A 13,209-nucleotide genomic window follows, 5' to 3' on the forward strand; every position below is an offset into this window, starting at 1 on the left:
AGGAATGTAGTAAGTTTCGTGGAGTAGTAGACTTTACTTAATTTTTGCAAATATTTAAAAACAATAATTAACATTGCAATTCAGGTGAAATTGCAGTGGTAAGTTTCCAATTTATAATTATTACTATGTTAAACGTTTCTAAAAATAATATGTTAAAAGCCTAAAGCAGTAAAATGAATGTCGCGCTTAAGCGGTAAGAAGAGGGAAATTGTTATGTGTGTTACGTTGGGAATACTGAAAGTGGTATTTCACACTTACCGCGTATTGGTTCTGTGCGGAAAACAAGCAAATACGCACGATCTCGCACAAAAGTTTTTAATGTCACTTTACATTACGGAAATATTCACAATAGAGAAGTAGTGTCATTACGTGCTAACGTTCGCAATGGAGTTGTGCAATTTAGTGAGTGGTTTTTAAGATGGAATAATTTAAATCTTCCTATCATACGAAGTTGAATGCAATACTTCAAGATTTACTGGTAATAATATTATATAGAATATCTTTCTTTGTATGAAAAGCACAAAATAAAGAAAAACATTCTAATTCAAACTCTGTCTCAAATAGATATCATTTTATCCTTTTTCGATCTATGTATAATGTTGAAATGTTTCAATATATCTTCTAACAATTGCCTGCAGCAATCATTCTGCTGCCTTCCAGAAATACAGAAATGACCGACGCCGCAAGATGCAGAAAAATAATTTATTCAAATAGGCCTATATATACGAATGCTCAGGAGTCCCAATAATCTTTGAAGTAAAATTTACAGTAATGTTAAGTAATATGTTCAATGTTACTAATATACAGTAATTTTATAGAAGCATATTTGATGAGACGTTTTTGTTTACATTCTCCTCTCTCAAATCTTGCGGAGTGGATGATTGCAGTTGCACTCAACTCCATTGCGGAGCAATGGCCTTTAGGAGTGTTGCAGCGTTGAAAAATCTCAAAACTATTTGATGTATAAAAACTTATTTGACAAAACTTGTTCGCATTGACTTGATTTATTAATAATAATCCAAGGAACGACAGACCATGAAGGATCATTACCGACCAACCGGCTGCTGGCCTCACGTCCACATGCCGAAACAAAGGTGGACGATCATCCAACCAGAATGGAGGTATCGTGTGGTTAGCACGATGATCCTCCCAGCCGTTATATCTGGCTTTTGCAACCGAATTTCGCTACTTATCGTAGCTCCCCAAGTGCATCACGATGCTGGGTGGGCACTGATTCCATACACTGGCCGAAATTTCATAAGAAAATTTCTTCCCCCATGAGGATTCGAGTCAGCGAGCATTCCGTAACGCGAGTTCTAGGCAGGATGCCTTAGACCACGACGCCACGGCACGGGACACTTGATCTATTACCTCTGTGAATTAATCTAATGGTTCCCTTCCACCCTGTATGCAGTGCAAGTGTCATTCACTAAATGAAGACTCAAATTACTGGAGCAGACATAATACATAAAAGCATTAAATGCATAATGTGAATTTACCCACAAGTTAGGTACTTTACCATTGATAGAGAAGGCTATACGGTTTCAAATACAGAATTTTAAAAATCATAGTGAAGTGGATTTACACATCAAGAGTGATGCTTAAGGATCCATATCGGATCCCTTATTTTAAATTTAAATTGTAAATATGAAACTATAAATGATGTACAAAAAGAATTCTATTGACATTGATAACAGTAATAATAATAATAATAATAATAATAATAATAATAATAATAATAATAATAATAATGCCTAAGGCCCGTTACGGTCTCAGTGAGTCATTCTCGCTCCACTTTTTTTTTGGACGGCCCAAAGATCTCTTCCTCTGGGGACGTTATTGAAGCATGGCTTTTGGAAGTCTATTACGATTCATTTGTTGGACATGGTTTTTCCTCTGCAGCTGGTATTTGCTTATAAACTGTGAGACTGGTTGTAATTGAAGTTCTTGCATTTTATCATTTCTTTTATAATAATAATAATAATAATAATAATAATAATAATAATAATAATAATAATAATAGTAATAATAATAATAATGATTTATTTAACCTGGCAGAGTTAAGGCCATACGGCCTTCTCTAACACTCAACCAGGAGTAAAAACTGCGTTACAGAAACACTACAAATTTACAAAGTACACACAAAATTGAATAAGATAATAATAAAATGTAAACAACAAGTAAGAAGAACTCAGACATAATATATAACATCGAGAAGGAAAGAAAAAAAGCGTAATAAAATGTGAACAGCAGGTCAAAAATAAATGAGGCCTACAAAGTATAAAAAAATAAGACAATTATTGATAATAATAATAATAATAATAATAATAATAATAATAATAATAGTAATAATAATAATAAATAAGAATAGTAATGATAATAATAATGATAATATTAATAATAAATAATAATAAAATAATAACAGGCCTAATAGTAATAATAATACTAATAGTAGTAATAAAATAGTGCAGTACAAAGCATACAATGAATACAATATTTTTAAGTATACACAGTAAGGAAAATTATGTTTATATATAGCTCAACTTATCACATTAGAGATATACCATTATCAGAAAATATGAAAACAAAAATATAAAATAAGTTAAATATCACTAGAACATAAAAAAAAAAATGTGAATACGTGGAAACATGCAATGCAACACTTGTCATAATAGTAAGTTAGTTTGGCAACTCGTCATAAGATAATTTTCTAACTTGGATTTGAAAGATTTCAATGTTCGGCAGCCCTTGACTTCAGGCGGCAGAGAGTTCCAGTGACGAGAGGGATCAACAGTGAAAGATGAGAAATACAGAGATGATGTGTGAAATGGAATTTCTAGCGTGTTATCGCATTGTGATCGAGTATTAATATTATGATAGCGAGAGAGAGTATGAAAACGAGCGAGTAAATAATAGGGGGATGAAGTGTGCATAATTCGATACAGGAGAGAAAGTGAATGCAGATTTTGTAGTCCAAGAGAGTATATCCTCATAAATTTAATTTCACAGGCCGTATTCTGCTGATATCCGTACTTATTGTCTATGCTTCACTTTCGTAACATAGTACAGGCACAGTCTACTATATACAGTCGCGAAGCTTGAGGTGATTTTTTGCAAATATCGTGATAAAGCGCTCCAAGCGGTTAGCAACTAGAAACAATAGACTGTCCACGGTCGACTTTGGACTGTGTCGTATTTCCATCGAGTGCTAGCTCATTGCGTATTTCACATTGATGCTTGTGAAATGTTCGTTAGTGGTTGTAATGAAAATGTTAATGGCTAAAATACAATAATTGGAATAATAATATTCTACTAGAGACGTAGAAAAATTAAGTTTGTTTTAATGAAATTTATTGATCACGTTTTATTTTCAATTCTGGTGGGATTATTATTGCTTAACCTCATCCCACTTTGTTAACTACGTAAGCCTACACTACAAGTACCGGTACACGTAAGTTACTCCATTAATTCATATTTCCATTATTATTGTTGTAAAGGGAAATGTGAATTAATATATATTGATTTCATAGTTAATTATCGCTATAATCTTGAATGAGTGAAGCGATTATAGTAAATTTAAGTTCGTTTTGCACAAACAAAAATAATATTAACCTATTTCTTGCAGGTATCTTCGAGTTTATGGTGGAATTTAATTGACTTCATTAAAATAATAAATTAACTTTACGCATTTAATATTTCAATAATGGAAGGAAGGTGTTAATTTTTCCAAAAGAACACAACGAAAGTGTAACATATTTTGTCGTCTACTAGGAGAGAGATCTGCGATGATGAGGCGATAGTAGCGATCCTAGTGGTGGGCAACTACCCATGTTTGCATTTGTAGTACATATTGAGCTTCGCGACTGTATATAGTAGACTGTGGTACAGGTCTAATTAAGGTTTCGTACAAACGTATTCTTGTGTGTCGCTGTACTAGAAAAGATGTCATAATTTTGTTGATTATTCCTATTGCTTTATTGTATTTGCAAATTTGAGAAGTTATATCTATTTCACCAAAAAATGTTAAATTATAGCGAAGATATGTAAACTCATTTACTCTTTCTATTAATTTGTTGTTTAAGCAAATTCTGCTTGCGACCGGGTATTTCCGGTGGCAATAATCTCTTCATAATTCAATGAACGTTACAGACTGAAGCACTGGTGAGACACTACACGGCCGTGGCGGACCAGAGTTCGATTCCTGTCATCATATACAACATGCCGGCCAACACTGGCATCGACCTGAACGCTGACCTCATCAGTCGACTCGCCGCCCACCCCAACATCATCGGCGTCAAGGACAGCGGAGGAGACGTGAGTGAATGCAACACTGCTTAATTGAAAAGCTATCAGCAATAGGGATTCAGAGCATTTCAATGGGGAATATAATCAGCCTGAGTACGGCGCTAATGTACCAGTAATCACCATCGTTGTCACCACAACCATCATCAATACATACTTGGAACCATTACAGATTTTTGTGGTCTCGTATGATATGGATATTGTCTTATAAGTAGACTTAGAACTTGAGACACCGGCCGTAGAGATATAGGTTAACTCAGCCGTGGCGAAAAGGCCACGGTGCGCCCAGCGAATAGGGATTATAAAGAATGGACACTTCACGTCGGTACCTTTGATGTAGCCGGACCGATTTCAATGACCTAAAAGCCAGCTAGAGCGTCAGATTCTGCTTTCTCTCTAGAGTTGGCGCTGACATCACACCAGCTAGCAGTCGACACAGCGGAAATATAACACATACAATTAATACATCTAGGTACATTATGTACTCAAATAAAATAAATTGGATCCATAAAATAATAAATCCTTCATTAACTGTAATGCCTAGACTCTAGACTTCCTTTATAATGAGAGTTCAGACGTTGACCCCAACAACAATTAAAATATGTAATGATTTGATAGCGCTGAAAATGGAAAAACAAAACTCTTACGAGAAGTAAAATCATATACCTATATTATATTACATACAAATATTAAACGAATTCGATACTTAATTTTATAATGCATTATATTATTTTATAATATAATTTATGATATCTGAAATATAAAATATTATTATTACAACTAGTCTGTCACTGAGAAATAAGGAAAAGCGGTTGACTCGAATTTATTTGAAGCAAAGCGTTACTGGATTATGCAATAAGGTAGGCGATGTTTGGATCCTGTGCCTTAATTCTATTCTCAATTATTCTCAGCGTATGCTCGATTACACTACCTCTAGCGCTTAAAAGTGGAACTAGCCGCTGGCGCACAGAGAAACAAAACACAGGAAAATTCGCTAAGTGTCCATTCTTTATAATCCCTATTCGCTGGTGCGCCGAGCCACTGTGTAAGCTGCAACGTGCATAGCACCTATGGAGGGAGGCGGACAACCGAAGGGGAAGTTAATGTTTAGGACGTGTAACGAAGAAAGAAATGAACAAGAAAACATAGGACACATGATCACAACCTAAAATTAACTGTCTTCAGAATGTCTCTGCGACAAAGTTTCAAAATAAGGAATTATGCCACTTACTGCCAATCGTAGTTGATCACGAAGCTATTTGTCTGTCAGTAGTGATCTAAATTTGATTTTTACTATTGTCATTGTTGAAAATAATTTTTCACAAACGTAAGTTACAGCGAACATGGCTTCAACAGAGCAAGCGAAAGAACGAAGCTTCAAATAGATTTGAAAAGTTCAATATCTGTCAAGTCCTTACATCTAGCTTTCATTTAACGTCACATTGTAAATCTGTGAGTTTAAATTGAAAATCTAATCGCATTATTCGTACATCTGCTGTAAAAGAATCGACGTACAGAGATGATGATGATAATAATAATAATAATAATAATAATAATAATAATAATAATAATAACAACACTTAACCTTTTAATGTTTCTTCAGTAACATGTCGTAACTTATGCCGTTTTATGTTATACAACCGTTTTCCTAGTAATATTTGTGAACAAATCATACATTTAATATTTTCATCATATTGTAAACAAAAGAATGCATCCTCCCATCCTACTTGAAACTTTCGTTTTTTATAGAGGTACATGGTTTCGAGAGAAATATTGCGACGATACGCCACTCGCAGGTCCGAGACAAATACAAATGGAACGAAGTTTGACTCCAGTGAGTGAGAGGGTGGGGGTTGTAGGTAGGAAGCGAGAGAAAAGCACTGCGAGCCACAATGTGCTCGTGAGTCGCTTTTTCGCCGCGGCTGGGTTAACTGGTAGTGGAGTGTTGAGCGGAGGTGGGAAAACAGGGTTGGGATTGTTTACTTTTTTCGGTCTGGTTGGAGGCTTCGTACGTACCAGCACTGAAGCTGGAACGATTGAACTACTTGAAGTCATTGGGATGTCAAAAACCAAGTTCAATTGGAATACATTTTTAAATATACATTATTAAATTCCTTCTAAAAAAACCTCTACAAGCAGAAACACGTAATTTTACAGTAAAACCCCGATTATCCGTCACCCTATTAATCGATTGGTGGATTATCCGTCTGTCTTTCTCGCTCACAGAAAAAAATATGAGGTACTGTAAATTATATTAGTACGAATTTTTTCTACAGAGTGTTTTATAGACCTTTACCCTTATGCATTAAGGCCTACTCTTCGAGTAGCCGTACTGTTTATCTTCTAGGCAGAATGTCTTCTACAAGTGTCAAAGAAAACATGTTGTACTACAGAAAAAAAGTGCAAGTAATTGAGTGGTTCGGGAAAAGAGAAAATGTAGTTCATCTCACATCACAATACGAGATAGGAATTACAACTGTAAGCGATTTAAGCTAATGAAAATTAAAATATAAACTGTATAAAATTTGTAAATCTACAACATGAGACCTCTACTATTCCTATCTTTCCACAGACAGTTGTCATAAGTTTTCTTGGCCGTTAAAAACTCATCGTTGAAAACGAGATAAAAATACAATAAATAATGTTTTAATAACTGACTTATCGAAAAATAAAACATGAATTGGACGGTTGGATGGAAAAGAGGCCTCAGGTCACTCAGACCCTTTTTGTGTAAAATGTTTTTTCGGAGTCCTTAGGGTTTGAAATACGTGCCTTAGAAATTTCATGAACGTAACATTAATATTGCCAGTGTTAGAGCTGTGTGAATAAATGTTGATAAATGTGGAGACATCAGCTGTCAAACCTCCAAACACATTGTGGCTGTGTCAAACGTGTAACGTGTCACTAGTTGTGTTTAAGACGTTCTACCAAAAGTCTCGAAGCAACTGTCATACAAATGGAAGGTTAAAGTTAAGTGATACTGTTCTTGTTGCTCCCAAGAAAAAATTCAAAGTTGATAAGATACGAGATGTCAGAAGTCTTTATGAGTTTTTGAAAGAAGATGAAGTAGCTGGTTTGAATAACAGTTTAAGAACACCACTGAGGAACCAGGAGCATGGCAAGAACTTCGGGAACAAGATGAAAACTTATCAGTTGAAGCAAGTGACTATGAGGACATTGTAGACAGTTTCTTAAGTGATGTGATTGAGATATGTGTAATCAGATTTTTTTTTTGGAATATTAAGTTCCTTGCTGTTATATTATATTTTCATTAAATTATGAGAAAAAGCATATAATTTTCTGTGCATAGGCAGTCTAATAATAAATTAATAAACTGAGTTTACGAGTATATTGAGTTCCTTTGTATTCTGTTGTATTTTCATTACATTATGCAAAAAAGCACACAATTTTATATCCATAATAATAAATAATAAATTGAGTTTATATTTTATTTTCTGTTTTTAAGAAAAAGGGCCTGAGAGAGCCAATTTTCAAGCACCAATAACTTTTAAATCAATCAGCTGAACACAGATTTTCTTCTAAAATATTATTTAAACGTTGCAAATTCTTTTACCAAAAGCATAGAGTGTTATTTTGTACAGTAAAGAGAAAGGGCCCAGTACTTTAAAATGTTTAAAGGACTTTTTCTCAAAACGCCATTTTCTCACTGAGGCCCTTTTTCCATCCAACCGTTCAATTGTAAAAAAACGGACTTAAATTAGTGAACTTCTGATCCACTACCTAGCGTATTAAAAGAAAAGACCATGGAGAAAATTACGAAAATATTATGTACTTAGTTTATGGAACCTTTTTATGGTACGGATTATCCGATTTTTCGATTAACCGTTCACTCCACCCCCTTCATTACCACGGATAATAGAGGTTCTACTGTATTTGAAATAGCAAATGAATCACAATTGCTGGCAAAAAATATAGTCTTAATTATGGACTAAAAATTTATGACATGATTTTGAAGTAGGCTAATATCTATATTTATAAATTAAAACGTATAAATTCAAATTAGAAGTAGAATACGTAATTTAAAGTAGTATTAATATACAGAATGTTTCCGGGCTGGTGTTAGTAACTTTCAAGGATGATGGGGAAGGGCACATGTATCAATTTGAGATAAGGAACCCTGGTCCGGAAATGACTGAGTTGAAAATTATAAGCAAAAATAGTTGTGTGGAAATGAAATTGTAATTTGGCACCACGTGCCCTCCTTTCCTTAACCTTTGGAACAGTCGTGGAAAGATGGTATGGGTCGGATGTCTCCTACATGGGTACTTGTCCCGATACAATCTGTGAGCTTGTCTACTGTTCCCATTGGATGATACGTATTCGAAAATCAGGTCTGCTTATTCCGCTCTCGTGTTCTCCTCCATTTCACTAGGACTGATCGACTGGACACTGCAACTTGTACACATACACTGCTGTCTACAGACGTGCATTTCAGGACCCACCATGTCCGTTACACATTACGCTACCTGCATTGCTTTAGTGTAGTTTCCTGTCCCCATCCCTCAGACAGCGCACTGAATGGAATACTGTAAGTAGACAACGTAAACAACGTCAGTATACAGTATGTGTAAGATGTACAGATAAATACACATAAATAAGGTGGACAGAGGAATAAAATTATTTCATTTCCACACAACAATTTTTGCTTGTAACTTTCGACTCGGTCATTTCCGGACCAGGGTTCCTTATCTCAAATTGATACATGTGCCCTTCGCCATCATCCCTGAAAGTTTGTAACAACACCTCGGAAACACCCTGTATTTGAACTCAAACAATTAACCGACTCCTTTACATTTTTATTCTGCGTTTAATTTTCTGTCTGTCGAGTGCCATTTATATTGTTACTCTTGCGCGAAGGTTTGTTCCATCTTTTCAAAGGGAAAATGTCCAATTTTTATATTTCCATTTCGTACCATGTTTTGGTCGCGAGACATAATCATATACTTTGTATTTTTTTTTTCGTGATTTAGCTCCAAACCTATCTCATTACTTGCTTCAAGTAAAATTCCCGCCCGTGTTTTTCCTAATAGGCTAGTTTGGGTATTTTGTCCTAACATATTCACATCATCAGCATAGACAAGAAGGTGATGTAAGCCGTTCAATTCCAAACCCTCTCTGTTTTCCTGGACTATGTTAGTGCATATTCTAGAATAAAGTTAAAAGTGAAGGCGATAGTGCATCTCTTTGCTTTAGCCCGTAGTGAATTGAAAAAGCGTCAGATAGAAACTGGCCTATACGGACTATGCTGTATGTTTCATTAGACACAATTTAATTAATCGAACTAGTTTCTTGGGAATGTCAAATTCGATAAGGATCTATATATATATAATTTGAACTGGTAATGGAAATTACGGGAAAACGGCTGAACGAATTTTAATAAATGGCCCCTCATTTTGAAGCTTGGAACCCAAAGTTTTTCGGAAAAGTAGTAGTTTTCAGTGAAATGTCAATTTTCCTACATAATTTTCCTATTTTCCAAAATCCATCTGTTGTCAGTTTTGAGAACTAATTTTATTGAATCACGGCCGACTTGATTGAATTTCAGAACAAAACACACACTACAATAAACAATAGGCTATTACACGAAGGCCGACATATTTAGAGCTCAATTCAATTTGTTATTAAAAACTGATTCTGCAGTGTATAATTTTCTGAGTACAGCTGGGTATTGGATATTCAAATCTACGAAACTTGAGGTGGTTTGATGACACTGTTACCGTTAGAAATGAAATATTATTATAGTTAATATCATGATGCGTCTATTTTTCATTAATTGTACATAATATTGATGCTATATTGATGACATGAAAGTAAAACGTTTTGAGGTTATGTAAGTAAATGTAGAGAATATCTTAATTTAGATCTTCATTTCTATAATTTACTGAGTGGCTGCTATATATATGACTACAAAACTTAAGTAAGATAATAACATTGTTATTAAAAATCAAATATTTTTATACTTATTAACCCAGTGGGGTTGGGTCTTTTTCATATACTTAATGGCGGTGTAGTGTAGATATTGATATGTGTCATTGTCTTCAGTATTGGCTCGAGGGAGCGCAAAAATTACAGTTCCTAAGGAAAGATAAAAAGGTATTACTTACTGTTAAAATAAGAGGCCTAGAAAATTTTGTAGTCTCCAGATCATTTCAGCAAGATCTCTTAGTAGGATAAAATGATTTTACGCTCTACATTTCAAGTTCTACATGCAGCAGCTATACGAAAATGCTATTGTTCGAAAGCTTAGCAAACCTGACGTTTTTTTTAACTTTTGCCTACAATCCACAATGACCTGAAATAGCTGCTGCTATCGTCCTGACGTTGATACTTGCGTTTTCGCGTTGAAACTCAAAAACTGAAGTTGGATAGGTTCAAGAGAAAGTATTTGGCCTAAAAAAATCCATTCAGAGGGAGTATGTTTCATTATTATGGAAGCAAATAACTATCAAAAAGATAAGTATTCTTCATTGAAAATAAATCTGAAAAATATTTATTTGAACGTCTAACGAACTTAGTTTGCAGCAGCATTTGCTGCAGAAGCCACTAGTATTATATAAATCTTCTCTCTTATGTAGGAACCTACTACGAGTATACGACTGTTTTTGTGAAATTGAGTATTAACTTACTACCTAATATTGGCACTCGCATATTGTTTTTTATTTTCACAGTCATTTGAAATCAGGGAAGTTTGAAAAGGCCACTCGATATATTTGTTATTAATGGCAATTGAAACAGACCGAAAAATAGTAGGCCTAAACATTCAACGCTGAATTTCTTTGTTCACCACAGTATTTCACCGCAGTTTCGCCTCTCCCTTCTGCAGCATTCCTCCTTTTCAATTCTCTCTTGCCACATCGGAATCCGCTCTCGAGAGGCTACTGGTCTGGGGTTATAATTTGCCTCTGCCGTCTGAAGTCAGGCATTCTGCTCAAGCTGTTTCTCTGTCTCTGCGTTTGTTGGCACCAGTGCTGAATATTTACCCTCAAGTTTATGCGGAATAGTTTCACTTTCTTATAGAGAATTCTGTTATCTGCATGTTCTGTCGTGAACCTCATGATTAATTATACAGAGAAAAAAGTCTTTTCCCTCCAGTTCTATAATGGAGATCAAACCATCGAGGAAGACTTCTCGAGAGGGAGAAACATGAAAATGCCAGGCCGGAGATAGCAGAAATATGAGTAGACGGATAAATGTATACAGAGAAACACTTTTATGGTTTCATAAATGCTGAAACACGTATTTCACTGAAAATTTCAAAATAAAAAAAAAATGGTGCCTCGAAGTATCTTGCCTTTAGGCTATTCCATATGAAATCGATTAGTAAAAAACCTCGCATTTTTTTAATACTCTAATTTTTTCCCTATTTATACAAGGTGCTGAGGACAGTGCATTTTCAAAAATATACTATCGAAAGTCAAACGGTTTTCGTACTATTGAGCGACAAATTTAGCATATTTTATAAAAACAAGCCTCTTTCAGCGCTCAGAACTCTAGAACCATTTACTGCAGAACATTGAACGAGAGCTCATTTTGAAGCTGACATTTGGTAGGTTATGTTAAGAAGTAATCCTTATTTTTATTGTATACAGAGAGAGAGAGAGAGAGAGAGAGAGAGAGATAATCTGATTTTAATTACTTTTAAGTTTTTTGCCAATTTGTAAAAATGTAAAAAATATCGAGAAAAAAACCTTTCATTATTAAGATGGATTCGGCATTGTTTGCCTAGTGGCTAGGTAATAAGTTTCGAGGGTATTAAATAAATTATTTTCACACGCCTAGACTAGAACAGCGCAGTACCGCACGCACTGGCCGAGAGCTGAAGATAAGCGAGCGTTGGGCGTCATTTTACTCCTGTGTTTATGAATACTTGTGATAAAGCTAGTCCAGCTATGCGCTATTACACGACACATCACGTGTTTGTCTCCTGGCCTTGCTTGTCTCGGCTAGCTCCAGCCTCATAGTCAGCTGGTTACTTCACGCGCGTACTATTTATTCTCTTTATTTGATATTTTCAAGGCTTTCTCATCAACGTTGCACCAGTAAAAAATATGTGTTTATTTGTACTTTCAATGCGGAATCTAACCATATATTTTAAAAATATTTTTTCGTGGTCAAAAGCGTCTTAATGAAGAAAAATCTAAATTTCTCCATTTCCATAAAATGTAAGAAAAACTGTTTACTTACTTACTGGCTTTTAAGGAACCCGGAGGTTCATTGCCGCCCTCACATAAGCCCGCCATTGGTCCCTATCCTGAGCAAAATTAATTCATTCTCTATCATCATATCCCACCTCCCTCAAATCCATTTTAATATTATCTTCCCATCTACGTCTCGGCCTCCCTAAAGGTCTTTTTCCCTCCGGCCTCCCAACTAACACTCTATATGCATTTCTGGATTCGCCCATACGTGCTACATGCCCTGCCCATCTCAAACATCTGGATTTAATGTTCCTAATTATGTCAGGTCAAGAATACAAAAGAAAAACTGTTTACATGTCAATATAAACTTTAATTTCTCAGCATCAAAATAAACCATGATTTTGATCGTTGGGTGAAAAGGTTTCTGAGCCACAACAGTTTAAAGATGCTAATTTTATGAAAATACGATAAATTTAAATATTTTAAATTTAAACACTATGAAGTTCTGATGTCTCAAACTTTGCACAAAGCATTGTGTCACAGTTGTCAATGGACAGAAAAAGTTTCATGTATTTAAAAATTGCAAGGTCAATTTTCTCTATATTTCGGTCGATTTGAGATGGAATAGCCCCTTTGTATTTCCTATAGGACGAAAAAAAAAAACACTGGAATTCGACTACCTGTAACTGAGAAAAAATGCAAAGCTGACAAGAAATGCAACATTTATACATTACATTCTGTCATTACT

General features: G+C 34.9%; 1 protein-coding gene across 1 annotated transcript in view; it reads left to right on the forward strand.

Moving 5' to 3' along the window:
• Window positions 1–13,209, forward strand: part of LOC138697709 (4-hydroxy-2-oxoglutarate aldolase, mitochondrial-like) — a 259,461-nt gene that overhangs the window by 75,747 nt on the left and 170,505 nt on the right. Inside the window, exon 4 of the mRNA XM_069823188.1 lies at window positions 4,150–4,314. Within this exon, the coding sequence (XP_069679289.1) occupies window positions 4,150–4,314 (165 nt within the window). The remainder of the gene's footprint in view (window positions 1–4,149; window positions 4,315–13,209) is intronic.

Source organism: Periplaneta americana, chromosome 4, assembly GCF_040183065.1.
Source record: "Periplaneta americana isolate PAMFEO1 chromosome 4, P.americana_PAMFEO1_priV1, whole genome shotgun sequence".
Lineage (NCBI taxonomy): Eukaryota > Metazoa > Arthropoda > Insecta > Blattodea > Blattidae > Periplaneta > Periplaneta americana.